Source organism: Rhododendron vialii, chromosome 12a (assembly GCF_030253575.1).
Source record: "Rhododendron vialii isolate Sample 1 chromosome 12a, ASM3025357v1".
NCBI lineage: Eukaryota > Viridiplantae > Streptophyta > Magnoliopsida > Ericales > Ericaceae > Rhododendron > Rhododendron vialii.
The window spans coordinates 5,418,490-5,440,469 of record NC_080568.1 but is presented as its reverse complement, the minus strand read 5'-3'; the positions used below and the strand labels follow the sequence as shown (position 1 = coordinate 5,440,469).

At 39.3% G+C, this 21,980-nt stretch overlaps 4 protein-coding genes and 1 non-coding gene across 9 annotated transcripts in view; 3 read left to right on the top strand and 2 right to left on the bottom strand.

Moving 5' to 3' along the window:
• Positions 1 to 2,326: 2,326 nt before the first annotated feature.
• LOC131310235 (probable polygalacturonase At1g80170) lies at positions 2,327 to 8,581 on the bottom strand. Of its 3 annotated transcripts, XM_058337151.1 has the most exons (10): positions 8,445 to 8,581; positions 5,468 to 5,676; positions 4,846 to 4,974; positions 4,527 to 4,697; positions 4,392 to 4,412; positions 4,045 to 4,252; positions 3,822 to 3,903; positions 3,588 to 3,696; positions 3,053 to 3,169; positions 2,327 to 2,920 (listed from the first exon to the last, which is right to left on the bottom strand). In XM_058337151.1, the coding sequence occupies exons 1-10, from the start codon at positions 8,491 to 8,493 to the stop codon at positions 2,609 to 2,611; spliced, it is 1,407 nt and encodes a 468-aa protein (XP_058193134.1). In that variant the 5' UTR covers positions 8,494 to 8,581; the 3' UTR covers positions 2,327 to 2,608. The 3 variants fall into 3 exon arrangements, with proteins under 3 accessions (XP_058193134.1, XP_058193135.1, XP_058193133.1); XM_058337152.1 differs by lacking the exon at positions 8,445 to 8,581 and having other exon boundaries at positions 4,045 to 4,122; positions 4,313 to 4,412; positions 5,468 to 5,991; XM_058337150.1 differs by lacking the exon at positions 8,445 to 8,581 and having other exon boundaries at positions 5,468 to 5,862.
• On the top strand, positions 8,499 to 12,007 carry LOC131310241 (uncharacterized). 2 transcript variants are annotated; one of them, XM_058337161.1, is made up of 8 exons: positions 8,499 to 8,657; positions 9,171 to 9,254; positions 10,058 to 10,138; positions 10,252 to 10,391; positions 10,498 to 10,588; positions 10,687 to 10,759; positions 11,497 to 11,559; positions 11,656 to 12,007. In XM_058337161.1, exons 1-8 carry the CDS (start codon positions 8,596 to 8,598, stop codon positions 11,728 to 11,730), a joined length of 669 nt encoding a protein of 222 aa, XP_058193144.1. In that variant the 5' UTR covers positions 8,499 to 8,595; the 3' UTR covers positions 11,731 to 12,007. The 2 variants fall into 2 exon arrangements, with proteins under 2 accessions (XP_058193144.1, XP_058193145.1); XM_058337162.1 differs by lacking the exon at positions 9,171 to 9,254 and having other exon boundaries at positions 8,515 to 8,657.
• The window catches only part of LOC131310236 (ATP-citrate synthase alpha chain protein 1), a 46,627-nt gene continuing 35,275 nt past the window's right edge, over positions 10,629 to 21,980 (top strand). The window contains exon 1 of the mRNA XM_058337153.1: positions 10,629 to 10,639. The gene's annotated coding sequence lies outside the window, so the exon portion shown is untranslated. The remainder of the gene's footprint in view (positions 10,640 to 21,980) is intronic.
• LOC131310238 (E3 ubiquitin-protein ligase BOI-like) lies at positions 13,087 to 16,471 on the bottom strand. Of its 2 annotated transcripts, none has more exons than XM_058337156.1 (5): positions 16,318 to 16,471; positions 16,176 to 16,227; positions 14,932 to 15,079; positions 13,874 to 14,229; positions 13,087 to 13,737 (listed from the first exon to the last, which is right to left on the bottom strand). In XM_058337156.1, exons 3-5 carry the CDS (start codon positions 15,035 to 15,037, stop codon positions 13,213 to 13,215), a joined length of 987 nt encoding a protein of 328 aa, XP_058193139.1. In that variant the 5' UTR covers positions 15,038 to 15,079; positions 16,176 to 16,227; positions 16,318 to 16,471; the 3' UTR covers positions 13,087 to 13,212. The 2 variants fall into 2 exon arrangements, with proteins under 2 accessions (XP_058193139.1, XP_058193138.1); XM_058337155.1 differs by having other exon boundaries at positions 14,932 to 15,116; positions 16,318 to 16,470.
• Positions 21,764 to 21,924, top strand: LOC131312215 (U1 spliceosomal RNA). The gene has a single exon (XR_009195784.1). It is a non-coding gene; the product is annotated as a U1 spliceosomal RNA (small nuclear RNA).

The following is a 21,980-nucleotide window of genomic DNA, read 5'->3' as shown; positions in this document are numbered from 1 at the left end:
AAGTTGGGGGGTGTGATAGGTGCGTAAATATGCCTATTTACGCTCCCTAACTTAGACTTGTTTTGTCTGTTTAGCGCGCTATTTGGGTTTTGATATCTGTTAATTGTGTTTCAGGACTCTCGAAGCCGATGGATAATATTTGCAGCTAAAGCACAAAGTTCAATTTTATTTGGTGCAGAAGCATAACCAGTGAACAAATTAATTCCCAACGATTGTCCTGAGCTCTGATCGGGAATTAAGAATAAATGGTTTGGTTCAAGCATGACTAAGGCTTTGCAACACATGACCAGTGCCATCCACGTAATTGACTCTGCCATGGCAATCCATTGGCTGATGATTTGGTATAGGAAATCACAGTGTATTTGCATAAAGAAAGTTAGACTTGTGGGTCCAATAGAAAAAAAAGGCACACGTATATTGTCTTTGTTACAGTGGGCCAAGAGAAGAATAGTAAAGAGGGCTTTTCAACTTTTTACACAGGATAACTATTACGGAGTATATATGGAGTATAAAAGGAGGAGGGGTTTTATTGTTTAGGGTATCTTTTTCTGGAGACGAAAAAAAAAGAAAGAACGGAAGCTGCTGCTGCCGCCGTTGGAGGATTTCTTCCCACAGTACAAAACAGAAAAAAAGCCGAGACCGGCAGAGATCAAGAGCAGCGGGGGTTACAGTTCTTCGGTTTGAATACTATTTAATTTCTTTCGAGTTTTCTTTCTTTTAAGTTATTTAAAGTTTTGTTCAGATCTTCGCACTCCGATAATTCGTATTGATTTCTGTTCTTTATTAAAGTTGTTCGTCGGTATTCAATTAGTTGTTATCTTTTGTTTATTTATTTATTTTTTTATCTCGTTTAAAAGCATGATTAATTCTAGAGTTTTATTCCTTTTATTTTTTATAATGAGTGAGTAGTTTTTCTGAGGTTTGGTCGCTGGGTAAAGGCGCGCCGTGACCCAATTAGGATTCGTCTCGCAACTTTTTCGTGCATTAATTTAATTTAATAAATTTAGTTGGTGAAAACTGCGTCCGTTGGACGATCCGAGGCATTGTCAGGACTCATGTGAGCGGGAACGGGGGACCAAAACCTGTTCGCCGCTGTGTACGGGGCTGGCAACCTTAGGATTCGCATCCTTTGGAGTTTTCAATTCTCCCTAAATTTAACCGTTTTTAGAACCTTGAAAAGCGAGCAGATTCTGATTGGGTAGCGAGCGCCGGATTCCCTACGACCTTGCCTCTCTCTTTAATTATTTGAGCAAGTTATCTGTTAGTATTAATTAATCTCAATCAAATCGACAAAGGGTGGCTACCTAAGAGCTAATTTAAATTCTACAACCCGAGATTCCACAGCACACACTTCACCGTCCTTAGTGGATTCGACTCCGGTCTTACCGGGTATTGTGCTACATCGGTCTCAGCCCTACGCTTGGGGCAACCCATTATTTTAGGTCTAGGAATCGTGCAAGCAGTCATCTCTATCCCGAGTTAATCGCTGGTCTCCTGGTCTGTCATAGACTGCACGTGAGGGGGAGTATTAGACTTACCCCACATCGCTTATTTAAGCCACTCAAGCTTGGTTAATATATTTTAGAGGTTACTCCACATATTGCCAATTGGTTTTAGCTTGAAACCCTCTAAGAAATCTAACAGCGAGTGCAATTTTGTTTACGTACACTTTTTGATGTGCATTTCAATTAAGTCTGAGACATCATTTGCCTGAGCTAGACTTGCCATGGCACATTATTTCCACACCTAGATCTGGGATGATGTTTGCTGATGTATGCTTTCCACCACCTCGTATTAGTATGGACCTTGTTTCAAGGTTTTGAATCTCGTACCGTACCGGTCAGGACCAGCTAGTACTTACTCCGGTATTGATCAAATCTGGTACCCTACATCTCTAATTTTACTCCAGCTCAAATATTGATCTGTACTAGTCTATAGTCAATACTTGACTACTTTTAAATTTATTTTTCTCTTTGAGTACGGTTAATACAGTCAATATCAGACTACTTTGAAATATATTTTTGTTTTTACTAAAGGTATATATTATACTTATGTTTGTTCCACTAGCTAAAATAAGTGCTTATTTTTCAAATACATAATTATTTTTTGAATTAAATGTGATGTATTGTGACACCTTCTTTCCATGTCTACCATGTCTAGCTTGGCCAGCAAATAAGATGCCTTGCAAATGATGGATGGGAAAGGAAACTTCAAGTTTACCTCTACAAGACTTGGCTAGCATTTGGTGCCTAGATGATGATAGCAACACAGAGATGGCATTACAATTGAGTACACTTTTTCTATGTGTATTGGTAAAGCCAATGCATAACAAGAAACAACTTAAAATTTAAACGGCATCATTCTTGTAAGATTGATTTTAGAAGCAAAACGTGTACTCCAAATCAACAAAAACCCATATTCTAGTAGATCATATCTACAAATTCTTGTCCAGTGTATTGCATAAAATTGTTCTATGTGGTCCTTTTGTTCATATTATGATCTGCAAACGAAGGTATCGTTCGACTCTATTCATGAAAAAATTTCTAGTCAATGCTTCTGTTCTGAGTAATGAAAATAATTTAGCATTAACCTCCTAGAGGGAGACAAGTCAGAGCTCAGTGTGAATGAGGTTCTCTCTACTCTGTGCCGCGAGATCAACCTCTTCGGTCTGCTTGATTATCGAGTCTTTGTCAGAGGAAGTTAGGCATTCAGCCAGAGGCCACACGTATCCGTACCAAAAGCCCGTGACAGAGTTGCAGTGTGTCTTAACCATGGCATCTTTCTTCTCCAAGTAGATGTTGTTCAGGATTAATTGTTTGCATGGAACTGTGTCACTGCATGCGAATTTCATGGCAATTTCAGTCTTCGATGTCCCACTTATGTTCCGATACAAGATTTTACTTATTTCCAGAGCCGATGTCTGAAAAACCCAAAAAAAATGTAGTTGATGTAAATATTCTGCACATGTTATCCGATTATTTCGCTTGCGTTTATGAAATAGTTGGGAATTGTGAGTCTTCGGGACTCAGATGTTTGAACATGAAGGTTTTACCTGGTTTTGACAAGTAGTTGGGGAATCACAGTAGAATTGGTCTATGATAATGGGATATGAAACATTCTCCATCCTCACATTCTGGTAACGCACAGAATGAACGTAACCGGATCCTCCCTACACCATACGATCAGAAAGAGAAAATAGTCTATATGTTAGAAACATTTTAAGTATATCGGATGATCTTATCAAGAGTAAACCGTTCTATGGAGAGGGATCAGCAAGAAATGTTCTCTTCATGACCTATATTTGGTTGATGATATATAAATCTGGTTAAAAGCATATCATCCAATGGCCAAAAGAATGCACTTGAAGATTAATTAGCTCTGCCATACGAATTCATTCTGTAGCACACGTGCGTGGGATTCAAAACGATGTTTAAGTAATCGTTTTCAGTAATTTCAAAGTCTACTAGATGGTTTGCAGAGCAAGTTCTATCTCAGGTACCCCCGAAAAAGAAACAAAATATGCCAAACTTAGGTTGCAATGCCATCAGTTTAAATGAAACTTTTTGATTATAGAGCGCGGGCATTACCTGCCAAGTCTTAATCCTGAGGCCATTGGTAGTGTCCTTGAGGAATGCTGTATCCAAGTCCACCTTCGTTACCATGTCTGTAGAGTTGCCCTTCCCAAGGCTTCCTATGCTAGAACACGAGAATTATACACCAAAAGATTCAGTAAGACCAACCTCGAATTTTATGAACTCATAATTCTTTATCCACCCTGAACAACGAATGGCAAACCACCAGGCTAGATCATACATTCGTACCTGATTCCGTGACCAGGTCCACAATAGATTGTCTTCATCTTGATATTTGAGCTACCACTGACAATTGAAATGCAATCGTCCCCTACACAAAATGAATAAAAAACCGCCAGGCTATGTGTTCAGTCACCCTCCGATAAGTGAGAAAAAGGATGGAACTTGTGTAGGTACACATGAATTTATTTTGTCCTATGAAATGAGAACATAGAGGGTGGGGTTGGGGAACCTGTTCCAATTTTACAGTTCTCAAGAAGTACGTTTGTTGATGCAGTTATATGGATTCCATCTGTGTTCGGGCTGTCGCCTGGAGCAGAAATTTGTACATCAGACAAGCGAACAGATCGAGAACGGGAAACGATGAAATGCATCTGTTGGCTGTTTTGGATAGTAAGGCCTTTCACCTTAATAGCTGAACTCGAATCTATGGTAAATGCCTGCAATAAACTCCTCATATAACTTCCAGTGTGAAAGAGAATAACAAGAATGAACTTCACTTACTAGTAATTCCTCATGTAACCATTGGATGACTTGTTCTAGTATTAGATTCAAGAAAACCAAGGGGGAGAAACTTACGGTTGGCGCGCCTACGCAAGGCTGTCAATTAAGAACAAAAAAAGGGATAAAAAGAAGAAACTCAGAGGAGGAACAGATGAGATTTGCTTATTGATTTCACATACACGAGTAGTCTAGGAAAAAAAAAACCATTACATTTGACTTGTTCCTTTTGCATGATGCTGCCCACCATTTGCTTCCTGAGCCATCAATAACTCCACCCCCTTGGAAAAGGACACCAGTCAGATTGAAAAAATCAAGCCAAATTCGCGGGTTTTTCGGATCCCAGTTTTTTGGCTCATCTGGCGCTACAATCGTTCCTTCGATCTGTACCCAACAGGTATAACAGCAAAAAGAATAACTCATCAGACATGACCAGTGGCGGACACAGGGGTTCCGATATAATCTGCAATGAAATCCCAAGACACAGCCTTCTCGTCTTCGAGGGGAAGGTGAAAATAGTGTTGGAGACTACCTGGACTATAAAGTTGTTAGAACAAGGCCCCCGGAATCTTGTGGCATTGACTAGGTAACGGCGTCCTTTGGGAACCAAGAAAACTGAATTTGATGTGTTGCAAGCCAGCTTCCATGCCTTCCCGAAGGCCTGGTAACAATAACAAGGCACGCAAAGAAGGGAAAACTCAATGGAGGTACGAATTAATTTGATTCAACAAATCTGTCAAATAGTACTTAAAATAGACTGCCAATTGGAATGTTGAGGTTCCAATTCTTGTTGATCAGTTCATTGTTTGTAGGCATGAAATGCCGCTACAACTTGTCCTGGAGTTATAGACCGAGGGCCCGTTTGTTTGACCAGATATGAGTATCGAGATGAACTATGTGGATATACTATCAATAAAGTCATCAGTGTCAGTCCAATACGATTACATATCCAATGTAGTTATATATCTCCTTCCTATTAGTCCCGTCAAACAAACCGGCCATTGGCAATTTTCATGCAAATTTTGAGCCCTAGGAGAGTTTTCATGCAAATTTAACTGTAGCTTCACCAGATATATGTGAGGGCCATTGTGTCAATATTCAGACACAAAAATCAAATAAGATGTGATAATAAAACAGGCCGGCCAATGAATCACCTGGGTATCATCAGAAACTCCATCTCCCACAGCTCCAAAACCATCTACATTCACAAGAACCTTGCTACCCTTTTCACTCGTCAACGACGGGTTGTCGAAAAGCTCTACATCATCTCCTTCTTCTACATCCAAGCTTTCAAGCTCTCGAAGAACAGCAATGTCGTCCGACAACGTTTCTGCAGCTCCCTGAGCCCCTATGATCAGCAAACCTACGAACGAAACACATAAGATTTTTTCCATGTTTTTATTGCTATTGGTGGCTCGATAAGGTTGCTTCATTTAAATAATTCAAACTCAAGACATCAGGTAGGAGTATTATTTTATATACATAGACTAGTCATGAAGATGAATGTTTTTGTGGGATACATATGGCTTGACTTGAAAGTATTCTAGTATTTTCGTATTTTCTACAAGCCAACACTTGAAGTGTAAGAATGATTTCTCGCGAGTCCTTACGCTTTACTCCTCCACCTGCTGCCTGCATGTGGTCCAATCCACTGACATGGGGGTGGTGAAAGTTCTCTTTTGTGATCTGGGTTCTGATTTTGTTGGATAGCATTTTTTTTTGTTTTACGGTATCCCCACACCCAAATGGGATGAGACTGATACACTTAGGGCTTGCCGCAGGAAACCAACATCACGAAAAACGGTTAGAAACAGCTAGGAGGGGAGACTACTAGACACGCCCATGAGGCTATCCATGTGGACTTTCACCTTGATCCCAATTGTTTGGCTTACCCCCGAGAATCAAACTCACACCTTCAAAGTGGGAGCGAACCCCTGGCCAGTGAAGACAACCCTCGTTGGGTGTTAGATGTAGCAAATCAAAAGTTTTCTTTTTTGGGCAATCTCCCAAGAAATCTCAATGCGATTGTCAGGGTAAATACTAAGATGGTTGCAGTATGAATGAGAAGTTTCCTGCGGATGGAGGAGGGGAAAAGCCATCATACATAGTGGGAACAATTAACATCATTCCAATTTACTCAAAGCAGGCCAAGCATTCTACCATCATCAAAGAGGTCCTTTCAGGGACGGAACCAAGATCTTGTAAACACGAGGGCCAACCTATGAACACGATTTTGAAATTTGAAGGTTCGGGAATCTAATAGTTTGTTTGGTTTAAATTTTAAGGGATGTTTTTTTGGGTAGTAAGTAGAGAGAGATAGAAAAAGAAATGAGATCAATAATTGAAGGAAAAATTTATGGGAGACCGTGCACAGAGAGAGAAATTGGGTTTTGGGACAAAAAACGAACACATTTTTATGTCTAAATAATATCCAATACAAAATACAATACCTAGATGTTCTCACCAAAACAAAACAAAAATATTTACAAAAAAAAAAAAAAAACCCGAAACCGCGCGGGGGCCTTGGCCCCCATATGCCCACACCTCCCTCCGTCTCTGGGTCCTTTCATACTGTTATTATGCAATAACAAAGAGTATGCTCATCGCGCATGTGACCTAAATAGGACCACCACAATTTTGTTTGATGATTCGAGTCGTCCATTTTGTAGCTACGCTTGTATGTATCGTCAATGCTGAAAGTCACACAAACCCTCCGGTGACTTATCACCTGCCCTGCTTGAGGAATAGTCACGAACATGGAGACGACTCTGGTTGATGGGACACAACACATCGATACAGACTTAGGGTTTTTTTGATAACCTAAATTCAGCACTTAAAATTGAATCAATTAAGTAATAAGTGATTCAGTAAGTTTGATAACAACATTATACATTGCTTAACAAATTAAGTGCTACTTAAAATGTAGACTAAAAAGTTGAAAAAAAAATAAGTAGCTTTGAGCTACTTAATTCTAGCTGAATTCTTGTGTACCTGCATTTAATCACCATACCACCACCACCACCACCACTCCCCTATCGCTCCATCACCACCACCACCACCATTACCACACTGCCACCACCACTACCACACCGTCGCCGCCGCCACCACCACAATGCCACCATTGCACAACTATCACTCCACCTACACCACTCACTGTCACCAGTACACCATCACTCCACCGCCGCCGCCACCATCGTTACATCACCATCACTCCACCACCACCATTACACCACTATCGTCAGCACTCCAACACCACCACTGCCGCCACCACTCCATCACCACCAACACACCACCACCACCACAATCACCATTCCACCATTATTATAAGTACATTGTGACCATTAGTAAATTAAGAGAGAATCGGAACAAAAATTAATTTATCGTTTTTTAATTCAGTACTTAATATGTTTACCAAATAGTTTTTCAGCTTAAAAAATTCAGCATTCAGCACTTAATTTTTCAGCATTCAATTTCAGTTTTCAGTTTTATCAAACAGACCCTTAGTCGAATCAGGCATATCAGAAAGAAATAAGAAGTCAGACTTTCAGAGTATGCTTCGCTGATATGGACACCAATACCCGATGAAGTCTTTGCATGGATGATAAACACATTGACGCCTGCAATGTGAGCGACTTAGATCATTAGATGGATGTGAACCCATATGCATGAAGGGCTCTTGATGGATGTGAACCCATATGCTACTATTAAACTTTTGAAAAAGTTTAGGAGCACACCTTTCGGACACTGCTCCGGATCGATGCAACTGTGTCGGAAATCATTAGATGGATCATGGATGTGAACCCATATGCATGAAGGGCTCTTTATGCAATTGTATGAAGAGCTCTTTAAAATTTTCTTCCTGTCATTGCTCTAAATTTTCTTCATATAAGCTTTTCGGGCTTTTTCTTGGATATTTCACTAAATATTTTTTTTGCTAAGTATTTCACTAAATACTTGTATAAAAGGCATAATTTCTTACTTTTTCGATTCCTCTCGTCAAGACAAACTCATAATTCATAAAAATTTGGTGCAAAACTAACATACGTAAAAAAAATTTTGAATAAAAACAAAACTAAAAAATTGTGGTAACAACTTATAGCTCAGAAAGAAGGTCTCAAAGATCTTACCCACCTAGGATGGAAAACAAAGCCCACAAAACAAGGCCCAAATTACGGCCCATGATGTTAACCTACGTCAGTAGTACGTCGTCTTCCTGGTTTCCTCAGTTCTTGATTCAACCGAAAGACTCAGTTAAGTTCCGTTCGATTTAACTCAGTCCGACATGCCTCGGTACAAAGACGAACCCCCTGCGATTCGCGTCTACACAGTTTGCGACGAATCCAAGTTTCTCTCTCTCTCTCTCTCTCTCTCTCTCTCTCTCTCTCTCTCTCTGTGCGTGTGTGTTTGCATATGAATAGACAAACCTATTTGCAGTTTATATCTATAGGTACTTATTCAATTACGTGAATAGATTGGTACCAACTAAACCCTCACAGCTCCTTTGGATTTGAGGGATTTGATAAGAAAAAAGTGAAGAAAGGATTAGAGGTTCTTACCAAATCAGTACTCATAATGGAGAGAAGTGTATAACAATGATAATTTTTCGAGTGGTTCCTTTTTCTTTTCTCACCGAACCTCATGACAATGGTGAGACTTGGTGAGAAAGTAATCCTCCTTTGTTATCACACCTTTCTCGCAATCGGTGCGGGCTAATTTTTTTACGCAGTTTCGGAAGTTATGACTTTTTTTTTCTTTTGAATTTCTGCTTCTTGTTTGGAATTATGGAATTGTGTTCCATTCTTGTTAGAAAACCCTAAGTAGCAAGTAGCTCAGTCGAATTTCGCGTGGTTATGACAGGTACTTGATCGTGAAGAACGTTCCGGCTTTAGGATGTGGTGATGAGTTGTCGAGATTATTCGGGTCTTATGGGGATATTGAAGAGTAATTTCTCGTCTCTCTCCCACAATCAAGCACATAAGCACACACAGTTGTATGGTGTATTATGCTTCTAGGGTTTATTTGATTGACCTAACTAGGATTTCGTTTGGATTGCAAATTTTTATTTCTATGGGACCGTTTGAACGCGACAATTAGTTGATGTGTTACGTATTCATTGTGTACTACAACCTATCCTACAAAGTACCAGGTAGGGCTGCAAATGCTCTGAGCCAAGCTGAGCCTTGTAGTGTTAGAGCTCAGCTTGTTCAAAACTAGTCTAGCCTAGTCGAGTCCAAATAATTGAGAGCTCAAGCTCAGCTCGTTTAATCTTGAGTTGCTCGAGAAATATTGTCCTATGGATCATATAACGTGTCACTATTAGTCCAATGACTCCAATCAAACGGGTAATGGAGCTAAGGTATTGCTAATGCTAATCACCCCCACTATTTGTCCTGTGGGATTAGTCACCCAATGGAAATCTTGGGATTACATACTTCCTCGTGGTTAACATGCCCGAGAGATTTGTATACTAGTGACATTTTTATTTCATTTTTTAAGATCAAGTAGTGAGAATTGACTATTGAGAACCCAATATTCAATGTGATTGCCATATCGTCCTTGGTAATCACCTCAATCTTAGACCCATGGGATTAGTCCGTTTGGGATCACATACTCCGTCGTGATTAACAAGCCCTATAGAGATTTGTAAAGTAGTGTGAATTGAGAGCCCAATATTTGATTTTTTTTGCCATATTGTACTTGGTAAGTTGGTAACTTACGGTCATTTCTGCATTTTCCTTCTTCAGATGCAAACCAATGGATTATGAAGATTGTGAACCATTTACAGATGTATATTGGGTAAAATTTCGTCAAGTAAACAATGCCAGGTGCCTAAAATTGTTGCCATTATGATGCTCCACTGTTTATAGATTGCTTAAGTTTGGGTTTCATGTTCATAGAGGACTTTGGCATGTTTGAATCTTTAATTCTATGGTTGTAGGTTTGCAAAAAGGAAATTGGACGAGTTTGTTTTCCTGGGGAATCGATTACAGGTCTCATATGCCCCTCAATATGAGAGCCTATCAGACACAAAAGAGAAATTAGACGGCCGGAGAAAGGAAGTTCTAGCACGATTGAGCCGTAAGGTTCTTTGTTTATTTTACACCATCCTAATTTCCTTATTTGGTCTTTGATTTGAAAACTAGTCCTAATTGTTTCAGCCATGCCAATATCTCAATGATTTCAGCTGGAAGATCCAATGGGTCTACGGCTCATATCCGAGGTGCGTCAACACCACAGACAGAACACATTTCCCAATCAATAAACACTAACCAAAGGTAGTCTGCTGTATAGTCAAATTTGTAGGTGTTCTCTGATTAAAGCCTCCTGGAGATTCTATCGTTGTATGAGAGACGGTTTTCTTTCCTTATCGCAGGAACACTGGAGAGTTTCAGCATATTTCTCACAATGCAGATTCTTCTTCCATGACCAGGGTTACTTCTGACAAGGTTTGGCACTATTTTTAAGTACCAATTAAACTGCTTCATCCCCACAAGCCGGTGCTTTTCTACCCCACTCAAAGGAGTAGTTAAGTTGTGTTCAAATCTTTAGACGAGTGGATTCGTAGATGTTTCTCGTTTTTCATTTGTAACCTTCACTCCTTGCAATAACCAATACAATAGGTTCCCTGGGATGGTCATGTTACCTGGAACTCAGATGCTTTCGGTACGACGAACAGGAATGGAAGCATGGTACACCACATGTCCTAAATAGTGGCACAGTGGATGTAGGCTTCTATGGACTACGTTATTGGATCATTCCTTTTTCTGTATCGTTCCTTTTTTCAAGAGATAAACATCTAATAAAATAAAGCTTTATTGTCATGTAGAACACTATGACAGTCATTTTTCATAATTTGTCTTGCTAAAGCTCCGATCTCTCGAGTTTGTAGAGGAAAAACTTTGAGATTGCTTTGGCAATATTTGCTAGATTCACTGTTTTGGAACGTAAGTGTACCATATCGCGGGACATGCGTTCCAAAACGTAATTCGGTGGTGACATCAGTTTTTCTGTTCTTGTATTGTCTTGGCCTCTAGGAATGAGCTGTCCAGGAATGATTCATGTTAGTTTGGCGATGTTAGTTATTGACCTTGGTTAACCTTCTCATGCGTAGATTTGGAAAAAGGTCGCTTACTATCCACGTTTCACGGTCTAATCCTTTTTCGGTTTTGCCGGAACATTGCAGGATTATTTCCCAACCCAATCAATGAATCAGACGGCCCAATTCGTCAGGGATAAGCTTAATAAGGTAACTAAATCACTCATACGTAGTTTTCTTCTTTTCTTCCAAAAAAAATTAAAATTATGTGGGTTTTAATTATTTTCTTCTTTTTCCGTGTTTTAGATACAATCAAGCACGCAAAATATAGAAACAGGTCCTTCAAAGAAGCCACGAGTGGACAATAGACGCCGAATCTAATTAACTTCGACAGGAGAGGATTACTGTTGTCTACAAGTTCTTTTTCTTCTCCAGCTCTGCTTTATGAGACGTTTTGCATTTGACAAAATGGAAATTTTAACTGCCAGTTAACCTGTCTGATTATGTTGAATTTTGAATCTTGTTTATATTGAAATTCTTACCATTGTTTTGTGGCCTACTCCACATTGTAAATAAGTATGTATCATAAACAGGGTTAAAATGTTTAGTGTACCGTTTGAATCGACTTTGTTGAGTTGAGATCTATATTTTCCTCTTCCTCTCTGACCAGGTACTGGTATAAATCCAAAGTTTTTTTTTTTTTTTTTTTTTCTCAGCAAAAGTCTGCTTTGTTACTTCAGGTTCACTTCAGCAACCGAAAGCCCTTATGAAATATCTAACCCTAGCATCTTCAGTTCACGGAAATAACAGATCCATTTTACTTTCACAAATGGCATCTGCATTGGAAATGTGAAGCTCTCTCTCTTTTCTTTTGCCATATGAAAGGATGTTAGTTGCGTACTTGTAGTGGGCCGATAGGTAACTGGTTGCGTTTGACTGGGAGGAAGAGGATGGCTAGCTTAACCCGCTTACAAGGAGATCTTAGAGAGGGGGGGGGGGGGGGGGGGGGGGGGGGGGTGGGTTCGACCCGAAGAGTGAACACCACCCCTACGGGACAAGTTAGAGAGTATTATGAGGCCAATCTCTTGTTCCTAGGAGTCGAACCCTAAAATGCTTCAATGGATTGCTACACAACCATTGGGCCAAATCCCAAGGTTGAGTGTTGTATATCTTGCCAAATCTTTCAGTTTCCTTGTCCCATGAGTAAAGCCATCTGGCTAAGCAAGAGAACGTATGCTTGTCATTTTGTAGGATGGATGACAAGTAAGAGCCTGTTTGGTTATTCATCTTACTACTTATTGTCATATACTGGGTCTGAAATTGTGGACACAAAACGGGCCCTAAGTCTTCAAACCTCAACCGTCTGTTGAATCATTTGTCAACTTGTAAAGAATGCTTGCCAAACAAGGTATAATGCGTGTTCACTAGAAACTAGCAGCAACACGTTACATAGACATTTGGGGCACAAACATATATATTCACACAATTCTTGTATGCCCAAAAACTTGTCATAAAACAATTCAGGGCAGAAGAATGGAACCCCAAGCCGAACCCGAAACTTCATCCTGGTAAAAGGAAAGCCTCGCGACTTGGCTACCTCTTTGTTCTCTCATCAAATTCACCATGCGTCATTAGATAACAAGAATCAACTTGTGATTAATAAATCACAAGGATCGATCGTAAAGGTATATGGAAACCTTTTAACCGTAGATACACATGCAAATGAACACCTTGAAAGGAAGCAAAAGAGGCAGCGTGTACATTCTCGACAAGAATAAATTGCCATGAGCGCGATCAGTTTTAACTTGACAAGTGATTCACATCATCCAGCCCTCTTCTGAGTCACGTAATCTGATGAATAATTCAGGACAGGTACACCTGAACACTAGCCGTTTTTACCATCTGGCATATAGGACAAACAATTGTTAACCCATCACAATCCTTGCACAAACACAAGTGCCTACAAGGCATTAACATGATGGACACCTCCTTATACTTACATGCTCTGCATATCAAGGAACCAACCTTCGCGGGTGGAACCGAAATGCAAAAATAGTTGCTCGGGGCAATGTAGGAAGCAGCATCATCAATCTCATTGTCTCCAAATCCTTCCCTGCCTTGGTCGGGACCCAGTGACATTGCCTGCTGGAGGTTGTTTTTTAGGAGATTAACCACGGACTCGTTGTACTTGGCTGTGTATTGCCAGTTCTGGGCTTCTGTGGCCACTTGATTTATTCTCTCAAGCAGTTCCCTGTTCTTCTGGTTTATGGTCTCTATCCGTAGATCTTTCTCGCGTAATTTCTGACTAACGCCTTTTTCTAAGGCAGTCAGGAACGATGCTGTGTGTCTCTGCTCAATGTCTCTTAACCCCTTCACCAGATTTTCTTCCTGTTTCCACAAGTATATATATTTTTATATACAAGTCAAGATACGAAAGCAACATAAAAACCCATCATAGTAACTACTACTTTTAGTGCTCAATTTTGCCTCATAGTTCCAAATACGAGGACAGCAGTCAACATACCTGAACCTTAATGTACCGATCGAGCTCTTTTTTCTGCCGGTCAAGTTCAGTCCTTAAGTCACCGAGAGACAAAATTGTTGGCGGTGCCCCAGTCATACTGCCACTCCCAGAAGTAACAGAGGAGTTGCGTTCATCATCATCATAAGACAGCCTTAACCCAGTTGATACAGGATTTTGGTTTGGTATGCTTGCCGACCGATCAGAGCCATCAAGACACGCATTGTAATTTAGGGAAATATCGAAATGCTGTTGGCTTGAAATATTTTCTGCTGCCCTGCTTCGTTTATTAGGCCCGAGAGTGGCGATATGCTCATTTCCAAAATAGTTTACTAAATCAACGTTACATCCCACTGGTACGGTAGCAAAATTGCAAAATGGTTACAGAATTAGTCCAACTATAAGATAGCCAACGAGATGAGCAAAGTCAAAACCAGATTTTACAAAACAGCTCCAACAACACATTGTCAAGACCTAGGAAAAGCTGTTTATTAATAAAAACTACAATGAGTTTTTCAAGCAGACGACGTAACTGATACCGAGGTCAATTTTCAGCAGCGGTGGGAGTTATTAGCATAAATAAGCAGGGAAAGGTATATCTAAGGAAAATAAGAATATTTCATGCTGCAATTTTCCCTGACATTCACTCCAATGGGTAGTCTAATCAAGTAAAAACCATGAAGAGCAGGCTGAACACATTGTGAAGGAATAATCAACTAAGTAACAGATTCACCGCCATCTGTTAGCACTACTAGAAGCAACCCTCAAATGGTCCAAGCTTAGGAAGTTTCTATGATCAAGAACCAACAGAAGTAAACAACTTCTGTTAGAACAGAAGAGTAAAATCCACAATAGGTAAAAGGTAAGCAAAATACACTCCCTTGTGTGATAGTAGCATACAAGAACAAAAACATAAATGCATCTAAGATACGCCACTAACTTAAAGGCCAATATGAATCCAACATCAGCATTCAATGTCACAAAAGGACAGATACAATCACTGGAGACAACTTGCAAAGTTCAAGATTCAGAAATTCTAACTGACTGAACAGGAAACTCACAATTTCCAAATAACTGTAATTGATTTGTTGCATTAGCAGGGTACTGCAAACGGTTCTCGTCAAGGAAAAAGGGAAGCACGGCATCATTGTTGTTGCCTCCCAACATTTTCCAATAGACAAATCAAACTGACTGCAGATCGTATTGCTTCTGAAAAGTGCAAATAAAATGAACAGCAAAAGTCCACCTGTAAGACGATGAGAAGTCAGATTCTGAAGTATCACAAGCTGGCAATGCATGAAATACTGAGGCCTTTATATCGCCAAACCACACACACTCAACATGGAATCTCCTCAAGTTTCATTACAACCAATACCCAAAGGCATACAATACAAGATCCATCATAGCTGCCTTTTATTAACAATGACTTCTACGTCGAGGATATTGAGTTCAAATTTGAGAACTCAAATGATTCATGCCATTTTTTATTGGCATGACCCGCATCATGTATGGGGGTAGATGAACAGTCCCACTAAATTAATACTGAGGGGCTAGCAATACCCTCATCCCAGTTTCTTATACAGGGTTAGTTGTCCAACAGATATTTAGTCTCTCAATTTTTTATTGCATCCAAACGCCAGAGATGACTTTCCAAGGGTTTGTAATTCAACCAATATATATCTGGCCAATCAAACACAACCTTGAGGAGTTATGCCTCGGTTTATACATACAAAACCATTGTTGACATTTTGAATACTTCATCTAGAAAAATCAATAAAACATAAACAATTTTCTCCAAAATGACGGAACTATTAAATAAACAGTTCCAAACTTGCACTTACCAACAAAAATGTCATTCTTTAAATGTAGAGAGAAAAACGAAGAAGAGAGACAACCATACAAAACAAGAACGTAAGACTCTGAGATTTTTACGTGGTTCCCCAACTGTGCGTACATCCACGACTCATACCAGTTTTCACTATGTATTGAATGCAAAGAGTACAAGTTTTTTTTTGGGTAAATTACATCGGCTGCCGCATATAACAGATGTTTATAAACAAAGGTTTACATAACCAATTACTGAATACCCAATACCCCGCCTAGGTTTTGAGGGCGCTATGACTATCTCCTGGCCCCCGCGACCTGACCGGGCGGGTTGAACCCAAACAGTCGGCGAAGCGCAACCCAAATCAAATCAGGCTTCACAAGCCCAACAATAATTACACGCAGAAAAGTGAGAAATGACTCCACAAACAGAAAAAAAATACTCCAATGACCAATATGCACATATTTTCCCGTAAATTACCTCAAAAGGTAGTGGATTGACTCAGGTTCAAAGCAAAGAACTGAACTAGATCCTGCAAATCCAACAGCACGCCGTATATCAAACAGAAACAAAGGCATTTTTGCAACATCTTATACATGGAATTTATACGAAAAAAATATACCTGAAAATGTTGGGTTTTTTGAATTGTTATATGTACAGGGAGACAGATCAATCGAAGAGGACTGATGAATGAATGGAGAGTGGAGATCTGAGAGAGAGAGAGAGAGAGATTGAAGCGTAAACCGAAGCGGTAAAAAAAAAACCCGGAAATGGGGAATCGTACGGTGCGGAGTTAATAAATTGAAGATCGGTGCAGGTGGTTACGTAAAGGGGAATGATACACCCACCGAAGCAACCCCCACCGCACCACCACCGCACGTCGCCGGGCCCACTCCGGCCAATCCAAACCGTCCAAAAATTCTTTAAAAAAAAACCGAGTGAGCTTTCGCTAGAATCAACGGCATCCGAAGTGTGTAGGTGCTCGATCTGAACTTTCAAAAATCAGATGATCCGAGCCGTTAAAAATGAAAGTTTGGATCGAGCACCTACACACGTCGGATGCCGTTGATTCTAGCGTAGGCCCACTAGGTTTTTTTTTTTATAAAATTTTTGGACGGTTCGGATTGGCCGGAGTGGGCCCGGCGACGTGCGGTGGGTGGTGCGGTGGGGATTGCTTCGGTGGGTGTATCATTTCCCTTAAGTAAAAGGACTTTTGTTTATGTCATTGTCGATTAAGGGTTCTGACTCCTTGATGAGAGAGAACGAGGGGGTGTTCTGCTGCAAACGAACCGTTCTGCTCAAATTTTGGGTGTATAGACTGGGTGCATTTAAATATGTTCGTTGCATAAATTAGCCGGACTCGACTCACTTACAACCAAGTCGAGCTCGAATACTATGAAGCTTGACTCATCTCAGCTCGTTTACTCCCCTGAGAGAGAGAGGGAGGAGGAGGAGGAGGAAGAAGTCGGATGGTGGTTGTCCATGGGGGTTTAGGTGTGCAAACTCGAGCCGAGGCATGTAACCATTCGAGTTTGGCTGGTTTGTAAATAAGTCAAGTTTTTAAAGATTTGAGCTCGGGTTTTTTTTTTAAATGAGTCTCTTTGTAAATAAGCTAAACCTATACAAACAAGTCAAGCTTTAAAGTGTTGAATTCAATTAGTTTATTATACAAGCCTAAAGTTTGTGCTCGGCTTGATACTAAATGAGTCGAGCCGACCCTTGACTTGCTCGTGAGCAGCTCGATTCGATGGGATTAAGAAGAAAGCCAAAGAGTCCAAAATTTTTTTGTCTAAAGCCACATGCAAATGCACGTACTTGCACACCCATTCACATACATTGTTGATCTTACTTCAAAATTTTCAGTTGGAGCTTCCTTCCGCTCTTACTATCTATTCTTGTTTTACGCTATCTTTCTTAAAGCTCAGACTTTAAAATTTTACTATTAGTTTGAGATATTTTTAAAAGACACTTACATGCCGATTTAGGATCTCACACACATTAGACCACGGTGTATTTGAGTTTATATATATACACTTTCATGTGACACTACAATTCGTTGATTACCAAAATAACCGAGGGCCACACCATCATTTTTAGCAAACTAGCATAGAACGAGCTAAATCTGGTCATTATGTTAATTTAAAAAATTTATAAGTGTATGTGTTACGCCCTAGCATGTTTACTTAATTATATTGCTATTTTAATAATTGAGTGTTGTGTAGTCGATCTCAATTAATTATTTTTGCGTGCGTACACAACGGGTGCAATTGTCGTTATTATAACTACTACAAGAAGGGTATGAGCTTTTTAACCATAGTAATTTTTTTTACCTCAGTTAGAATTTTAGATATTTTGTTTAACCAGATGACTATAATTTAATTATGGTGTGACATGAGTAGTGGGCGGTTCTAAGAGCAATACTTACGGTTTTTATACATAAGCTGATGAGGGTTTTGTTTTTATAGTACAGTATTAGAGTCATTGTTCCAAAGGAAAAAGAAAAGAGCCAGCGCAGTCCAAGTCGGAGTTGAAGAATTCGGAAGTGGTTTCTTCTGGGGTGAATTTGGTATCTCCCGTTTCATTCTCTTTCGACCTCTATATAGATTTTCGAGAAGAATCAAATACTTAATTAGGAAAAATTATTTAGAGTGATTCATTGAATTGTATTGGCGGTGTGCGGTGGGTACGATTTACGGTGATATGCATTGGACTTGCAGTCGGTTGGAAATTGCCAAAGAATTCGGCATTTGTGAAGTACTAGTAATTTTGATGTTAAACGTAGTAGAAAGAACCAAAAGGATTTGGGCTTTGATCTTATGTTGTAGGAACATGTGCTTTGTATTCAATTCATGTGCGGACAAAATTGTTACAGTAGTTTGGAAGAATAAAGTAGCGGCATGGACGTTGTTCTTAGAGACAAAATAAATCCTTGGTTGTTTGTAGGTGGATTTTTGTGGTGGCCACGGGTGGTTTGTATTGTCAGTGATATATTTAAATTACTAGGAATTTAGGAAGGGGTTAAGTTGGGGTAATTGAATAATAAGAGTGTTCCTAATTTGTATTGTCGGTGATATATTTAAATTACTTATAGTTATTTGAATGTTTTACTTGTACAGGAGGATAGTCCCGTTTTGTGTGATTCAAGTTTCATTGCCTTTGTTCGGTTTTCATTTTAGTTTTCAATCATTACTCCTATCTCTTCCCAATCATTACTCCTATTTTTAATTATTACTTTAATTTTTTCTCTCTATATCTCTCCAATCATTACCCCTATTTTCCAATTATTACTTTTACAAGGGGATAGTCTCGTTTTGCATGATTCGAGTTTTATTACTTTTTTGACCCAAGTGAGTGGTTAAACATGTTACGTACTTTTGAACTTTCTCATGTCCCTTAAATTGTTGTTTTGGAAAATTTACTATTGAAAACACATATTGTTTATATTTGATTATATTAAATTGGCATGCGTTATCGGTGAAACCATTTGTTGATCGAATAATCATTTGATGAGAACTTTGTGAATATTGATGGGAACATATTTTGGAAATCCAGGGAAATTAATCCCGTGTGCTGGTGACTCTGGCCATTAGGGAAGAGACCGGATTAGGCCGGTGACACAAATGTTCAACGGTTGTTATTGACCGGATCATTCTTAGGGAAAAGTTCCATGGGTTGCCTACTCGTGGTGACTCTTTCGATATTAGATCCAATTTTGAGATATTTGTTCACTAGCACTTGGTACTATTTGGTTTTGGTCGTGGTTCCCTATTGTGGTTGGATATTGTATTGTGATCACCATTAAGACTTATTGGTTAAATTATTCATTGGGTTGGTTTATATTTTGTTGTTCTCCGCATATGCCAAATTATATTGATATGGTAAATTATTTTGATCCCAGTTTCAGAACCTTATTCTAATATACATGTTTTGCCATTCATTGAGCTCGTCAGCTAACGGATTTATTTCAGCTTCTTTTTCAGGCTAGTTGGGGAGTTAGGCGAGGGCTTTGGTGGTATCTTGGGGATTTCTTGTATTTGACCTCCATAGGATATTGCATTTTAGTAATAGGATTTTAATCATCGCTTCCGCACTTTGTATTATTGGTGGTAAATTTGTATTGGTTGGTTCATGGGATGGTTGTGCCCCATGCTCATCGTTGAGATTCGTATGGCTTGGATTTTGTTCAATAATGAAAAAACATTTATTTTTTGAAGACATTATTTTATTCTAGGCTGCGTGTTCCATGGGTTGGTCTTATGACCGGTATAAAGCTGGTCACTTCTCATTTTTAGGGCGTGACAGCATGTTGAACAATTTTTTTCCTTGCTATACTTAAGAAGAAGCTGCATTACCATAGCATCAATCCAACTCATCAACGAGAGTATCAATATCTTCTCTACAGCCTACAGGAGTTCAACTTACAACCTCTCTGCACTTAAGTACAACTACACAAGCGTTGAGTCAATTGCCCGTGACCATGTCAAAAACTTATACTGAATAGATCGCCTTCATTATTGACATCTAGAGATTTTTTTTATATTTTTTTGACAATGTCTACCAATATCATCTCCAATCACCAGATACATTATCTGAACACTAGATATTGTCATATGGTTCACATCATAAATACATTTTTAAATCATTTTTGTCTTTGGCACATAAATTCTTGGATATAAAAATTGTGAATCTTCTCAACTAATCTTGTTTGGTAGCTGCTATACTGTTGAATTTGTCTTTCATCAACTAAACTGTAGCATATAAGTATTAGTTTTTTTTTTTTAAAAATCAGACAAAACTGACATATAATTGTTGTAGATTATTGTTGCTGCTAGTAAGTTAGTAACCATTAATTTCTCCATCAACATCGATGACCAACAAATATCATGTATTCATCTAGGATCTCGTTACACCAATTTTAATCGCTTAAATTCCCCTATCATTAATGTCGTTCGCCTAAATCATTTTTGCGGTTCAAGATTATATTTTTTGAATTGTTAGGTCGGTTTCCTTACGACGATCATTAAAGAAAAACCCAACGAGGAAAGAGGGATTCAAACGCCTCCCGTTTCTTGAAATTAGTTGACAAAAATAGGCGAACAATTGCCAAATTATTACGTTGAACGAACATCAGGACTAGGCCATGATTCTAGTAACGGGGAGATCAAGTCTGGCTCAGAAGCGGCTATTAATTTCATCAACGAAAGATTTTCTCAACTCGCCTCACTCGCAAGAGAAGAATGCAAAACAGATAATAGAAGAGTGCAAAGCAATGTTGCTGATGACAGGATGCACGCCCAAGGTAGTGTTGGAAGTCTTTAAACTGTTTTGAATTCAAGTTAAATTTTTTCTACGATTGAACACTGTCACACAGAGTCGGCTCATAATTTTCGGGGGCCGGAAGAGAATCGCTTGAATGAGGCCCACTCTATAATTTTCATAGTACAAAGGTTGGTGAACGGAGATTTTCATAATTAAAAAAAAATCATTACAAAAGATTTACTATTACAAAAATCAAATTGGACATATTTTGTGTCGAGAAGACTTAGAGTAGGCCCCGTTCTACTAAGTTTCTTATTTTTTAAGTACGTATTTTTCGCTGTACGAGACAAATCATTTTCTTACAAACCTTTAATTCAAAAAAAAAATACTTATTTTAGTTAATAAAACACACCCTAAATATTTTTGGGCCTAAAATATATATAGGGATCCTAAAAATTTAGAAGCCCTATTTTTAGTTTTTTGGGGGAGGCCCAAAGCTTAGGCTTCCTTGGCTTCTCTCATAAGCTGGCTCTGAACATATATGCCAAGAAGGCAAAATCAACTCTCTTTTTTATTTGTTTGTAACCCACTATAAATCCTGATTCAGAGATTTGTATTGGGATGATGGAGAAAAGGCAGCAAAGGTGTTGGGTGATTCCAGGTCTCTAGGACGTAGGAAACCAGGAACTGAGAAGAGTGGGTCAGGGGAACAAAGGCTGTGCTGAGTTCCTAGAGTCCCACATCGAAAGTGTAAGGAGTGAGTGAGATTGGGGAGGGGTATACAATAAGGCAAGAGGGCAATGGACAACATACTTACCTGGACGGGGTCAATGGGCAATCAATAAGGCCCATGGCCTAGGTTGACGACCTCCATTGCACTTGGGAGGGGTGTCCGCCTAAGGTCTACCCAAGTGGTGGAGCCTACGTCATAATTTGTGATAGCGGGGGCCTGCGTTCGCGCGGCCCCTCCAAATCTCAGTTCAAAATTTCAAGCTCGTGCTTGATAGGGAGACTTCGGTTTGATAG